The sequence below is a fragment of the Mus pahari genome, chromosome 14 (genome assembly GCF_900095145.1).
Source record: "Mus pahari chromosome 14, PAHARI_EIJ_v1.1, whole genome shotgun sequence".
Classification (NCBI taxonomy): Eukaryota; Metazoa; Chordata; class Mammalia; order Rodentia; family Muridae; genus Mus; species Mus pahari.
Genome location: NC_034603.1, coordinates 87,246,908 through 87,261,049, shown reverse-complemented (window position 1 = coordinate 87,261,049; position 14,142 = coordinate 87,246,908). Strand labels below are relative to the sequence as shown.

At 51.5% G+C, this 14,142-nt stretch overlaps 1 protein-coding gene across 8 annotated transcripts in view; it reads left to right on the top strand.

Annotated features, from left to right (window-relative positions):
• The window catches only part of Slc38a10 (solute carrier family 38 member 10), a 58,476-nt gene extending 48,219 nt beyond the window's left edge, over window positions 1-10,257 (top strand). For 2 of the 8 annotated variants that reach the window (XM_029545794.1, XM_029545796.1), the window contains 6 exons: window positions 3,711-3,878; window positions 4,139-4,609; window positions 5,144-5,248; window positions 6,205-6,228; window positions 8,103-8,279; window positions 8,668-9,710. In XM_029545794.1, coding sequence (XP_029401654.1) covers window positions 3,711-3,878; window positions 4,139-4,609; window positions 5,144-5,248; window positions 6,205-6,228; window positions 8,103-8,279; window positions 8,668-9,710 — 1,988 coding nt within the window. Of the gene's footprint in view, window positions 1-3,710; window positions 3,879-4,138; window positions 4,610-5,143; window positions 5,249-6,204; window positions 6,229-8,102; window positions 8,280-8,667 lie in introns of all 8 variants that reach the window. The other 6 variants (XM_029545793.1, XM_021211919.1, XM_021211918.1 and 3 more) reach the window with 6 other exon arrangements.
• Window positions 10,258-14,142: the final 3,885 nt, after the last annotated feature.

The window sequence follows — 14,142 nt, the reverse complement described above, 5'->3', positions numbered from 1 at the left end:
CATGAGGCTGTAACAACACACATGGCTCCTCTCAGAACCACATACCGTCTGTTTTTAGCTAATTCTGTTTTCTAGCCACCGGGCCTCCTGCTTAATTGAGGTCTTGCCTGGTTTGGGCAGGGCTGGGACTAAGAGCCTCCTCTGACTGCCCTGTCAGCTGCACCATCGGGTGCTAGGGACTTGTTTATTGATCTCTTTGATGGTGTGGGGGGTCACAGACGGAATCTGCTTGTTGTAGTGAGAGCCCAGCACATGCTGTCACTGCATTGTACTCTCACATGGTACACATGACTATCAGGTGCTGCCGAGGCCCCATGCTTGGCCTCGTGGACCTTTGGTGAGTCTGGCTGAGTCCCTGTGAATGCTCAAGAAGACAATTATCCATTTAAAAAGTCTAGTTAGGCTGTCTATCTCTGTGCCTGATGGTTCCCTAGATGGTCTTGGGGACAATTTGGATTTTGTAGTGTCCCGGCTCCTCCTCTGAACACTTTCATGCTGTTGGTTCCTTTCTTCCTCTTGCCCACCAACCTTGTGCACCCTGGGAAAAGACAGCTCAAGCCACTCCCCAGGCCTCCTGCTTCTGCAGTATGGGGGGCAGCACTGGTTAGTTAGTGGTTAGTAGAAGTTAGGGGGCCATGCCACATGGCCATGGGGTGCCGTGTACAGGTGACCTCAGGTCCCTGTCAGGCACATAGCTGTATCCCAGAGTCCTAGGATAGACCTTTCCTCTGCCTTCTTGTCATCGCTCCTCTCTGGGACCTTCCATGCTTTCTGCTGCCACCTGCCTTGGCCACTTGTGGAGGTTGTAGAGGCCCCAGAGCCTTAGATAGTGTCAAGATTCATCCAGGAGAGACCCTGCTACTATATGTTCCTCCCTCCTTAGCTGACCTCTTAACAAGGGTCCTGTCACCTCTCCTCTGTGCCTCATGAGGTTTTAAAAGCACTTTGCATCATGTGCTCCTTTGTCCTACTATTTTCTTGTTCAGTTTTTCTCCCGAACTATCCGGGAGATGCAGTGGGCTCGTTTCACAGCCTTCCCTCAGGTGATGGTTCTCATGGGACCTGCTGGTTCAGAAGGGTTCCCCTTGGGTAGCTGCTGACCTGTCAGACCTGTGTATGCTGTGGCTGAGGTGCTGCTCAAGGGGCACGGTGCTGGCTTTCCCTTGCACCTGCTTCATGTGCAGTTGGAGGAGGAACCAGGAGTGAAGGGCTCAGAAGGCTTCCTTGCTGTACAATGTTGGTCCTGGTCATTAGCTTAGCCTTCCAGCTCACAGGAGCTTATTGTCTGAGCCATAATTGGACAGATGAGCTATGGAGCCATCCAGCCTTAAGCCCAAAAGATTGGGTTGTAAGTCAGACCTCAGCAGGTAACACTTTCCTCCCTGAAGCCTGGAGCACAAAGCAGAAACTGGTTATTAGGACAGCTGCCTAGAACAGGAGAATGCCAGGCCATTTCTCTTGCTTCCTCAGGAACCTGGGTTGCTGAACTCTTGAGAGGTGCGACTGTTGTTGCACCAGCAGGACCTCATCCAGAGGGTGAAGGGTTTTAGCATCTCTGGGTTTGGATGCCAGCATGCACGGATGAACATGAGTGTAGGAGGCCAGTGACCAGCAGACCTCCACTGGGATGTGGAGCCTGCTGTCCAGCTCCTCAGAGGCAGAAGCAGCCTCAAGCCTGGTAGTTGGGTGGAGTGGTAGAACTTGTCTCCAAGAGGGCCAGGGGAGAAGGGAGGGCAGAAGGAAGGAGAGCACTTAGAGCCTGTAGCAAGCCCAGCTCCACAAGCAAGACCTCCTGAGGCAGGCCTTTGGGCCCTCTCCACACTGGATAAAGAAGGAAAGGATACTCTCAGTGGAATTGCTGTCTGGGAGGCAGGACTCCTGTCTGTCCCTTAGGGAAGCACTGCAGCAGGTGAGCGTGTGGCTTGTCACCTCATTGGTCCATCTGTGCATGGGAGGACAAAACATGGGTCTTTGCTGGCTCCAGTTACTGTCAGCAGGCCTGATGACTATAGGGGATGGCCTGTAGAGTGTGTGAGGAGTCCTACTCCTTGAACATTGCTGTCCCTCCTTGGGGCCATAGCAGGCCAGTCCTTCCCTTCTTGGTTGTCAGTTGGCCAGTGAGGCAGGTGAACTTTACCTCCACACTGTTTCCTGCTTCCACTCCGTGGTTGCCTTGAAATTGGAAACAAATGGGAGGGGCTGTGCAGGGTGAGAGCTGCCAGCTTTGGAAATTTATGTTTGGTTGTGGCTGAGGGCATTGTCAACATGCATTCCTGATGAAAGGTCTGTTTCTATCTTGGAGAGCCCATGTCCAGTGCTGGCCAGCCACCATGAATGACTGGAGCTCACTGCTGGTAGCAGGACTTAGAAAACCTTCACAGCCTCACAGCTTCTGCCTGACAGACCACTTCCTGTCCTGGAATACACAGGCTTGGCATCCTGAGAGACCTCTCAGCAGGGCATCAGGGCAGCCCATACCCGCATGGTCATTGAGCCAGATTCTTGCTGCCATGTGGAGCCTGCCCAGGGCTCCAGTGAGCAGCAGGCCGTGTCCTCACCGGAGCACTCATGAGACCACTCAGCAGATTGGCCTTTGCTGTTGTTTTAAAAGGTTTTTCTTGTTGGCTGGGTGATGGTGGCGCTCGCCTTTAGTCCCAGCACTTGGGAGGCAGAGGCAGGTGGATCTTTGAGTTCCCGGACAGCCATGGCTATATTAAAAAAAAAAAAAAAAAACTCAAACAAAACTTAAATTTTTTTCTGGTATGTGCATGTTTGTATACTATGTGTATGGATGCTGCCTGAGAAGCTTAGAAGATGCATCAGACCCCCGAGAAGTGGAGTTAGAGATGGTCTGAAACCCCTGTGTGGGTGCTAGGGACCAAACCAGGCCTTCCGCAAAAGCAGGCTGTGCTCACAGCCACAGCCATCTCTTCAAATCCTGTTTTCTAAGGTTGTTGTCCCTCTGCATAGTTCTTCAGATCCTCTTAGGATTGCCCAGCTCATGGAACGTGGGGTTTTTTTTTTGTTTTGTTTTGTTTTGTTTTGTTTTTGAGATAGGATTTCATGTAGCCCAGGCTAGCCTGAAACTAGCCCGGGGATGACCTAGAATTTATAAGATTCCCACACCCACCTCCACAGCATATGATGATGCCATACCTAGTTTATGTTATGCTGGTACTGTTATGCTGGCCCCTGGCCAGGGCCTGTGTGTGCTACCAGCCCAGCTCGGTCCTAAGCCCTCAAAAGTAGTCTTTTCAGTGAAGCTAGTTTTCTCCAGTACTATGGTTCCTGGTGGAACATGGATCCCTATGTATTTGTGGGCATGTGAAGGACAACTTTGGCAGCCTCTCCTTTCGTCTCACCTTGTGGTGTGAGTTTCCCCCACCAACAGCAAGAGGTTGACAGGCCCACCCAACCATATCCTTAAAGGCCCTTCAGCTTAGGCCTTAGGGACATTGCCTGGCTGTGTGTTCATGCTGCCACCTGGTGGTTGTGGACAAGTATTACACAGCATGTCATCTTACTACAGATATAAATTGAATTATGACGTTTTTTATTATGAATGAAAAGGAAGGATTCTGTGCCGTTTAGCTGATAATCATGATTAAACAGGAAGAAACCTCCATTCTTCCATTTGGCTTCGCTATATGGTCCTGATCTTAGGAAGACAGCCCCGCCTGTACCGGTAGCTTACTATTCTGTGCTTGTAGTCCAGGATCCCGCTGTAGTTGTTGCTGAGGATAGCCAAGAGAAGCCAAAGCCAGCAGAGGACAAAGAGGTACTGGAGCAGGCCCAGATCAAGGGTCCAGTAGATGTGCCTGGCGGGGAAGCTCCCAAGGAGAAGCAGGAAGCTGCACAGCTGGATCGCCCTGGCCAAGGTGAGTGCTAAGTAAATGGCACCAACCTGCTGCCTTGACAGAGAAAGGCGTGAGCAGCCCTGTGAGGGGCTCGCATGTCTTTCTGAGCCTAGACCTATTCCTCTTGTGACATTACTATTCTAGAGTCCTGGCAGTCCTCGGATAGCTGTAGAGGACCTGAAGTCATGGTCATGTCACACTTGAGAGCCAGAGGACAGTTCTGATTCCTAGGAACTTCAGCCTCCTCTCCATCTCCTCTACCTGTCCTTATGTCCTTTCAGGTATTGCTGTCCCTATGGGTGAGGCCCATCGCCATGAGCCTCCCATCCCTCATGATAAAGTGGTGGTGGATGAAGGACAAGACCAAGAAGGGCCAGAGGAGAAAAAGCCACCTCCCAGGCTCCCAGATGAAGGAGACCCTGCAGGCAGGGGGCAGGGGGCACCACCTCTGCCTGAGTCAGAGAAGGAGAAGCAGGATCCTGAGAGGGGAGAGGAAGGAAAGAGACCTGGGCAAGTCCTGGCAGTAGGAGAAACTGAACATCCTCAGAAGGTTCCAGAAGCAAATGGTCAGCCACCTGTGCAGCCCAGGAAGGAAGATTCCAGGCCAGGAAATAGGGATCCGCATCCAGCTCCCAAGGCCAGGGACTCTGTGGAGCTGAACGTTCTGGCGGCAGGTGAACGCAAGGAGCCTGCACAGAAGGCTGGAGGTGCCCCGTGGAAGCCCGTGGAGAGTGCTGCGGAGAGCGATGCTGGTGAGTGTCAGCTGCCTGGAGTTCATCACAGGGAGTTCCCTTGGTGGGTGCAGCAGAAATGGGTTAGTCCTTCTCAGCCCCCAGCCCTCTCATTTTACAAGATTAGCATGTGAATGTCACAGCCCCTTCAGCAGCTGGTGGAGTGAAGAAGAGCCTGGGAGCTTGACAGCTTCCATAATATCTGTCACACAGTTGTTGCCAGACCACTAAATGTCAGGTGCCAGGCTGTTCTCGTGGTGCACACGGGGGACAGTGCAGGAACGCTTGACAGGTAACACGTTGTTAAGTACCCGTCTAAGAGCTGGTTAGGATGGGGCTTGCATTTTAATTGGCTAAGGTAGTTAACATTGGCTCACTGCCATCAGCCTGAGATTGTTAAATATTTTTTTATTACTTCCCTGGTAATCATAAGGTTGAATATAAACTGTGCTGGGGGTGCTAGCTATAGAGCCATTTTAGGAAACATCTGCCAGCCCCTCACCCCACATCCAACTTTGACTTTCCAACAAACCAGCTGAGTCTCCCTGTGTGCAGGTGGGAAGGCGGGCCTCCCTGTACAAAGGCTGGAGGCTGCAGAGCAGAGGGAGAAGAAGGAGGCCGAGCAACCGGGTGGAGACCAGGCAGGGAGCAAGCTGGAAGGTGAGGCTGGCATAGCCCTTTGGGAGGAGCCCCAGTATGAGCTGGGGTGGGAAGGGTGCTCCTGGGTCCCTGCTGCCTCCAGTTTCTGCTGCTTGGTTTTTATGTTAAGGATAAGGTTTTTAATGCTCCAGTGACCCCTCGCTATTTCCCACCTCTCTAGGATTCTTTTTAATCTCCTCTTTTGTGCCCCTAACAGAGGTGTCACATGGTCACATGGCTCTTAACTACTATTTTGATTTCATCTTTAAGCAGGTTGTTAATATTTTCTCCACTCTTGCTTAAAGGCTGGGAGGGAGACCTTGGTACACAGGTGTGAAGACTCGTTTGAAGGCTGTGCCTGAGGTGGACCTTTGCGGTGCAGGTCGGGCTGGGGTGGCATTGGTGGTCAGCAGCATGCCCGTGTCCCCCTGGCACTTGAAGTTTGCCATGGCTGATGTGCCCTGAGTTCCTCTAAAGTTTCATGTCATTTTGGCTTTATGGTATCCCTGCGATGGTTCTTGTGCAGGGGATGCAGTGGTAGCCCACCCAGGAGCCCTCTAGTGACCACCTGTCCAGTTGTCTTTGGTGAACCCTCAGCTGAAGTCTGACCTGGGCCTGCCTTGGGTATTCATGCCCTGCAGTGGGTTTGAAAAGACCGAGGCTTTGCTTCTCACTCAGCCCTAAAGGCCAGACCTGAGCAGCTGCTCAGCCACTGCTCCTGGCTGACAGTGCAGACCTGGAAGGTAGAACCCAGAGCTTTCTTCTGTTTGGTTGGAACTCATAACTTATTTGTGGAACTTTCCCACACTTGTTATTTTTGTCTCTGGTTTTAGTCTGACTAAATCTGTTGGTTCCAGTTTCTGTAATCTGTCACCTAAACATGTTTGATTCTTTGATTGTTTTTCTTTCTGAAGAAGAGACTTTTCATGGTTTCCTATTGTGCCTCTCTTCCATATGCCTCTCACTGGGACGGACAGCTGAGATTAAAAAGCTAGTAGCAGGTACGGCTCAGGACTGTGATGTAAAAAAGCATGTGTGTGGAGGCCCTGACAGTGTGGGGACGACCTTGGTGGCACATGCAGCCCCTGAGGGCCCTGCATGAAGACGTGTCAGTCCTGAGGAGTGGCACCCCTCCAGACACAACATAGCCCCCCAGGTGGGGTCTCTGACCCTCCATCTCCCTCTTCCTTCTCAGCCCCTGTGGCCTTGTCCTTAGAGAATAGCCTGCTGGTGTCTCTAAGCAACNGAAACCTGAGCTAGAGACAGGGTTGGGGCTGCATGTACCTGCTGCTGTTTGTGTAGCCTGTGTCTCTCGGGAGGGCTTCCATCCCGGCCAGACACCTGCTCCTGGTAGGTTCTGGCTTGGGAAAGAAAGCCAGTCACCACGATGCTTCCTATTTGCCCTTGGGGCTTCCAGCTGGACACAGCACCTTTTTCCTCTCCCAGAGCAAGCTCATGGCTAGTCTGCTGAGGTGTGCAGGAGGCATGGGGCCTGCTCTTTCAGAACCTTGCTCTTGGCAGGTTGGGCAGTGCCAGCAGTGTGTGTGACTTTGTGTATCTTTATGTAACTGACAGTCACATGGTCGTGCAGTCAGTGAGGCAGCCTGGGGGACACTGTTCTGAGCTTTTCTGTGTGAAGGGAGAAGAAAGGAGCCCTGTGTTAGAAGTTCTTTCCTTCTCAAGCCTCTGTCTGGACCTTAGGCATTGGCAAGAGGACCAGCCGAGTTTCTTGAAGTCAGCTCTTTTCTTCATGGTGGGCCCCAACATCCTCTCCATGGTCCAACCTGCCTTTCCTTGCACAGGCTACTGAAGGGTTTGGGGGGACCCTAGGGCGTGCTAATGGGAACATACTTGTGACCCCTGGAAGGTCACTGGCAATGAATTGCTTTAGCTAGTTACTAGTGGGAGCCTCTGAGTGTGTGCCCTGTGCCTGGGAGCTGTATACCCCTGGCTAGCCTCTTACCTTACCACGATCTGCTTGCCTAAATCTTGTGTGCTAGGATTAAAGGTGTGTTCCCTCCCCACTCCCACACAAGACATTTTTATGCTCTGACACCTAGTCCCTAACCCATCCTTCTAAAGATGCCCAATTTAAAAATGTATGAGTTGTGAAGAAGATTAACCTGCCTTGGCTGCTTGCTGTGGGTAAGTGGCCCAGTGCTGACATGCTGGGGTGAGAAGCCAGCTAGCCCCTGCTGTACTTGCCACTGGCCACCAAGAGCAGCTGGGGTGATTGGGTGGGATACAGCAAAGTTGAATAGGAAGGCCTTCTTATCTGTGCTGTTTGTGGCGTGACTTCCCCCAGTGATGAGATGGAGCTCCTTCCTTCCTGGATTCCCAGCCACCCCCTGGTCTCCAGTCCACACTGACAGCTCTCATGCTCCACTGGAAGACTTGCAAGAAACTTTCTTAAAATAGTAACCCCCCCCCCTTTTTTTTAAAGGTAGCTTTTAGGTTTTATTTTCTCTTGTGTTAGTCCTAGAACAAATGTGTGAGGCAGTAGGGAAGAACCACCCAGCCCAGAGAACCTACAGCTAACTTTCTAGTACATTCCTTCTCAATTTTTGTGTGGACGTGCATTTTCAGCCAGAAACAGTCAGGGATCTGGGATCGACCAGTGTGTCTGACCCACTGAGGGGAGAGGAAAAGCAGGCAGGACGGCTGCTGCTCAGGGAGGCTGCCCTGGTTAGGGCTTAGCTCTCTAGCCTTAGCTCAGTGCCTCACTTGTGTGCCACTGGGACTGAGATGATGATGCAGATACGGGCATGGCAGGACCGACTCCCCATGGGTCACTGTTAGCATTGCAAGGCCAGCAGTCCTACCGGTGTCTGGCAACCCTATCTGGAGTGCATCTGACTTCGTGTGTCCCCACCAGAAGCTGGGAGGGCAGAGATGCTGGACCATGCCGTGCTGCTGCAGGTGATCCAGGAGCAGCAGGTGCAGCAGAAGCGCCTCCTGGACCAGCAGGAAAAGCTGCTCGCAGTGATCGAGGAGCAGCACAAGGAGATCCGGCAGCAGCGACAGGAGGGTGAGGAAGACAAGCCTAAGCCTGGTAGGTAGAACCCAGCCCTGGGGAGCAGACAGCCAGACAGGCCAGGTCTGGGGCGACTTTTGAGGCTCAGAGCCTGGAGTGAAGTAGGAGGTTTCAGTCTTGATGATCCTTTTTCTCTTTACTTTTATTAGGTGTGTGTTTATGTGTGTCTGTATTGTGGAGACTAGAAGAGCATGTCAGATCCCCTAGATCTGGAGTTACAGACCATTGTGAGCTGCCTGGATAGGTGCTGGGAAAGTAGCTCTGGTCTTCTCCATTCATACATGTTGAGTCATCTCCCAGCTCTCCAGTTAGTGAGTCTTAACTGCTTGAAAGTTCCTTTTTAGTCAGTGCATTAGCAACTTGTGTCCAATTCTTTGGCTAAACCAATGCTCACCTTCGTTCACAGCAGACCTGCAGCCGGAGCCTGGGGTGGCTGTACTCCGAGGACAGGAAGAGGAGGCTGAGCACGCTGGGGAGACATTGGGAGATGACCCTTCACAGCCTTTGCAACCTGTGCTTGGAGCTCCTAGAGGTCGCCCTGCTCCATCCCAAGACATGGGCCAGCACCCCCAGGGGGATGTCAAGATGCTGCCAGGCAGCAACCTTGCTGACCTTCCTGCTGGTGGCTCTGACACAGAGCCCCAGGGGGCCTTGACTAAGCTGAGAGAAGACCCAAAAGGTGCTGCCCTCAAGGTGGCTGGAGCTGTGAGGGAGCTGGTCCCAGGGGACTTGGGAGCAGTGCACAAGACAGCCCCTGCTGAGGTACCCAAGAGTCCAGAGAAGCAGATTGCCAAGGCAGTTGCCAGGCAGCGCCAAGATGCCTTTGGTGAAGGCTCCAAAGAAAGGAAGGAAACTGGAAAGGAAGCAATGGCCCCTGATGCTGATACTCAGAAAGAGGCTGTCCAGCCCTTGGTAGGAGCAGAAGCTGAGGACAAAAAATCCAGGCAGTTGGGACCCTCCAAGACCCCAGTTCAGGCCCAAGTCAAGTTTCACCCAGAACCCCAGGCCATCTTTGACACAGGTCAGGGCTCTCACCCAGAGGTAAGAAGTGAAGCCCCCCAAGGGGTTGACATACCTCCTGAGGAGCAGCACAGAGAGAAAGGGAACGCTGCCATCCAGGAGGCAAAGCAGAGACCAGATCCTAACTCTGGGCCCAAACTAGCTGTGCCTGGGGGTCAGAAGCCAGAGAATGCCAAACCCAACCGAGACCTAAAAGTGCAGGCTGGCTCTGACCTACGGAGGAAACGGCGGGATCTTGCCTCTCATCCAGAGCAGGAGCTGGCTCCAAAGGATGGAGTCATCATTAGCTTTAACTCCCTCCCTAATGTTCAGGTGAACGACCTCCGCAGTGCTCTGGACACCCAGCTCCGCCAGGCTGCAGGGGCTGCATTGCAAGTGGTACACAGCCGACAGATTAAACAGTTGTCTGGAGATCTGGAGGAAGCCTGAGAACCTGGTCAGGGAAAGGCTGCCGCTAGACATTGGACGGCAGCTGGTGTTCGCTGCTGGCACTCTGATCGGAGGCCACATTTTTATGTTCCCAGGGATCGGTATCCAAGTCCCTCATGATGAGTTGTGAAAGTCTAACCTGCCACCCCACATCACTTGCTCCAAGGCTACACCAAAGCGCTCACTAGCCCGAGTATGGTTTGGGTTTTGAGCCAGCCCAGGAAAGGCAGTGCTAAGGTTCAGCTCCGATGCTGCACCGTGGCACCTTGTCTGTTCAGATTCACCATCTGGCCAGTAGCAGTGCTGACAGCAAGGCAGGCAATTTTGAAGTTGCCAGTCTTCCTCTAACTTGCAATCTGTAACAGCCAGATTCCACTGACTCCATAGGGTGGGAAACCTGCGATAGGCATGTCTGTTTGCCCTGGGGTGGCCAGGGGTGGGTATGACTTGACTTGGGCTGGGGAAGGAGGCACACAGCTCTCCTGGTTTTTATCACCCACATTCTTTGAAGCTTATTATGAAACAAAAAATAAAATGCCACTGACAAGTCTCGAGTCGAGTTGGTTTACCTGCAGGAAAACACATTCAGGGTCCTACACAACACCAAACAGGCTGGAGGTCACGGGGACACGCGCCCCAGCCAAGTGCAGCTGGGAGACATCAGGCTCCCATGCTGATCCCTGTTTTAGGAAGGAGGTTGAACAATGAGCACAGGCTTGCCACCAGCAAGCCCTGGGATGTCTTATTTGTTGTTCTGTATTTGCATGGCCTAAAACCCAGTAGAGCTGCCCTTTGTCCAGCCAGTAATGCTGTCAGGGCATGCCCCTGTTGTTTTTGAGCAGAGAACACTGTTATGTCACTCCCTTGCCTAGTAAGGAGATTGAGGGACAAGAACCTGGTTTGTCCCCAAGGCCTGGAATGAAGGGCCTGAAGGACCAGGAGCCTCAGTGGGGTCCTATTTGGACCAGGCTACACCCTAGTTAGTGTGCACGTTCTGCACCTCTTGAAATATATTTTATTAGTTTTTTTTAAATTTTAGACTCATGTGTATTAATGTTTCCTTTACCTATCTCTGCACCAGACACATGCAGTGCCCTTGGATGTCAGAAGAGGGTGTCAAGCTTCCTCCCATCCTTTCTTTCTGACTCAAACCAGTTCCAAATATCTGGTGGAAAGATGCCATCTGGCCTTCCCCTCAGATTGGAGCTCTTGTAACCTTGCTGGGACTGGGGCTTCCTCATAGCTCGATAGTCCTGAATACTTTGAGATCATTCTACTCTCCCTGGTCTCTGAGGATCTGTTCTAGAAGTAGGCAGGACTGTCCTTGTCCTCAGATCTTCCTCTTAGCTCTCCCCTCCAACCCTGCTGTCAGCAGCCTTCAGGTAAGGGCATTTCTTATCTTAGAAAACACAAACCTAGCTGGGCGGTGGTGGTGGTGCCTGCCTTTAATCCCAGCACTTGGGAGGCAGAGGCAGGTAGATTTCTGAGTTCGAGGCCAGCCTGGTCTACAAAGTGAGTTCCAGAACAGCCAGGACTATACAGTGAAACCCTGTCTTGAAACCACCACCACCAAAAACCCCACAAATCTGCAGATTAGGGGTGGGGGAGTTGCTGGTAAACTATAAAAATGCTGAGGTAGACAGTGTTCCCCAGCCCCCAGCTGGGTCCTATAAAACCTGGGTCAACAGCCCGCCAATTCAGCTGCTAGCCCTAGTGGGTGCCAGGTCTAGTAGGTTATCTGTTCTGGAACAACAGAACAGGGCACAGAGTAAAGCTCAGGCTCTCCAGAGGACAGAACTGGTGTACAGATGGAGCACACCTTTAATCCCAGCACTTGGAGGCAGAGGCAGGTGGGTGGATCTCTCGCCGAGTTTGATACCAGCCTGGCCTGCATAGTGAGTTCCAGGACAACTAAGGCCACACAGAGAAACTGTGGATCCAAAAAAGAAAAAAAAAAAAAACAAGAAAAACAAAACCAGAACAAAACAAATCAGATTTCATCTGAGGCCAAGACATTTGCTGTGGTTCACTGTGGTCTAAGATGCAGGGTTCCAAGTAGGAAAACCAGGAGGAAGTTTTAAGTGCTTAGAATACAAAGGTGGTACACCAAGGCAACATTTGTCCAGTGAAGATTCAGCAGGAGGACTTCACAATACTAGAACCTGACTGGTAACCTCTGGGCTTCCAGGCTATGAGGAATAAATTTGCATTCTTTATAAATCCCCTGATCTCAATATTCTGCTACAACAGCCCCAGCAGACTGACTATGTGCTTGAGCAGTCAGTGCTGTATGGCTGATACAGCCATGGAAGCTGTCTCTATTGTAGCCAGTGAATGCATTCCTAGACCGAGTTTGGAGGCCTGAGACCAGTGCAGGTACAAGGACCTAAGGAGCCTGCCCAACTGTGGCTGGAGTACTTGAGGACAATTGCATTTCTTCTGCTCAGTTTCAGTACCAGGGTTGCCTGGCCCATGTGATCAGTCCAGAGAGGACAGCAGCACAAGCATATGGTAGAGGTTTTCCATGTCCTGTTGAACAAATGTTCAAGAGCATGCCTGCAGCGACCTACTTCCTCAAGTTTCTAGGACCTTCCAAAATAGAATCACTAGCTGGGGACCAAGACTTCACAAACATTAGTCCATGGGATAAGGTCTGTGTGTAAGAGAGTCTAATATTCACATCATGACAAAGCTAGAAGGCGTGGGCCCTGGAGGCCTGAGAGCTGAGCTGTCTGTAGGCCAGGGCTACGCAGGGCCGTGAAAAGCAGTAACCTGTCTGCTTCCTCGGGGTTACAGTGGAAGATGGAGAGAGAACTTTTTGCCACACAGATTTGAGGGAGCCTGAGTCCAGTGAGGCCCAAAGTTGGGAGTCTTCAGGGAGAAGATACAAGAAGCTACAGTCAGTGAGCTTCCAAGAGAACTTGACGATGATACTGGCAGGTTGGGAAGTCAGCCTGAGGAGGCTGGCCTTGGGTGTAAGCTTTTGAAAACATGGGAGAAAAGAATGCTTCTGACCCGTGGAGAACAATCTGTAATCCCTGGGCAATCAGACCAACATCTGGTCTGTTGAGACCCAACACCACCCTGTCCATTGAGACAGAATCTAGCTGCTCTGGGTCATAAAGAGCCAAGAAGTCGTGTCTTGAGATGGACTCAGAATCTATCAAACATGGGTTTTCTAGAAGCTGAAGAGATGGCCTAAGAGTTGAAAGCACTATTCCTCTTATAGAGGACCTAAGTTTGATTCCCAGCATCCACATGGCAGCTCACAATGATCTGTTCCAGTTCCAGGGGACCCAACACCTTTGTGACCCCCTGCCCACCAGTGTACTTATATGCATGCAGCCACACCTGTACACATTGAATAAATAAATCTTAAACTAAAAAAACCTGGGTTTCCCTACATGGGCAGGCCGGTTCCAGAAGTAGCCGTTAGGTGCCACATGGAGGCGCAGATTGGGACATGGCCGGTAGGCCTTGACAGTCCCTGGCCCTAGCCCTGTGCCCAGGATCCAGGGTTCTGAGGCAGGTGTAAACTGTCAAGGACAGTGTGACCTCCACACCTAGGAAATGGGACTGAGTAGTTCCCATGTTCCCCAGCAGGTGGCACTCACACACAGAATCCTCCTGCACTCTGAATTTGTTTCAAGCCCACTGTGTGAAGGCCAGGAGCCACCGTCCATGACAGGCTGCAGGGATGGCTGTCCCCCCACTGAAGGTCCAGAGAGAACCTCCTTGTTGGCTTTTGTCTAGAAGAGCCTCTGCCCATTTCCCGAGCAGCCATCCATAGGGCAGTTCTCATAGCACAGGCTTGCTCCCTTATGCTGTTTGCTGTGGTTACCACTGTGTGCCTTACTCTAAGTTGCCAGGGCAGGGGCACGACGAGCCAGACTTAGACTAAATACTATTGATGAGAACAGTAGAGGTTTTTTTGTTTTAAGATTCATATGTATGTTTTTGCCTGTATGTCCGTGTATCACATGTGTGCCTGGTTCCTGCAGAGGCCAGAAGAGGGCGCTGGATCCCCTGGAACTGGAGTTAAAGACGTGAGGTGCCATGTCAGTGCTAGCAACTGAACCTGGGTCTTCTAAAAGAGTAACAAATGCTTTTAACTGTTGAACAATCTCTCCAGCCCATGGTGAGAACAGGGTTTTGGCTTATTTTGTTGTTGTTGTTGTTTGTTTAATTTGTTTTGTTTTGAGGTGATTCTGTGTAACAAGCCCTGGCTGTCCTAAACTTGTTTTGTAGATCAGGCTGGCCTCAAATTCATAAGAGATCCACCTGTCGCCAGGCGTGGTGGCGCATGCCTTTAATCCCAGCACTTGGGAGGCAGAGGCAGGTGAGTTCGAGGCCAGCTTGGTCTACAGAGTGAGTTCTAGGACAGCCAGGACTACCCAGAGAAACCCTGTCTTGAAAAACCAAAAAAAAAAAA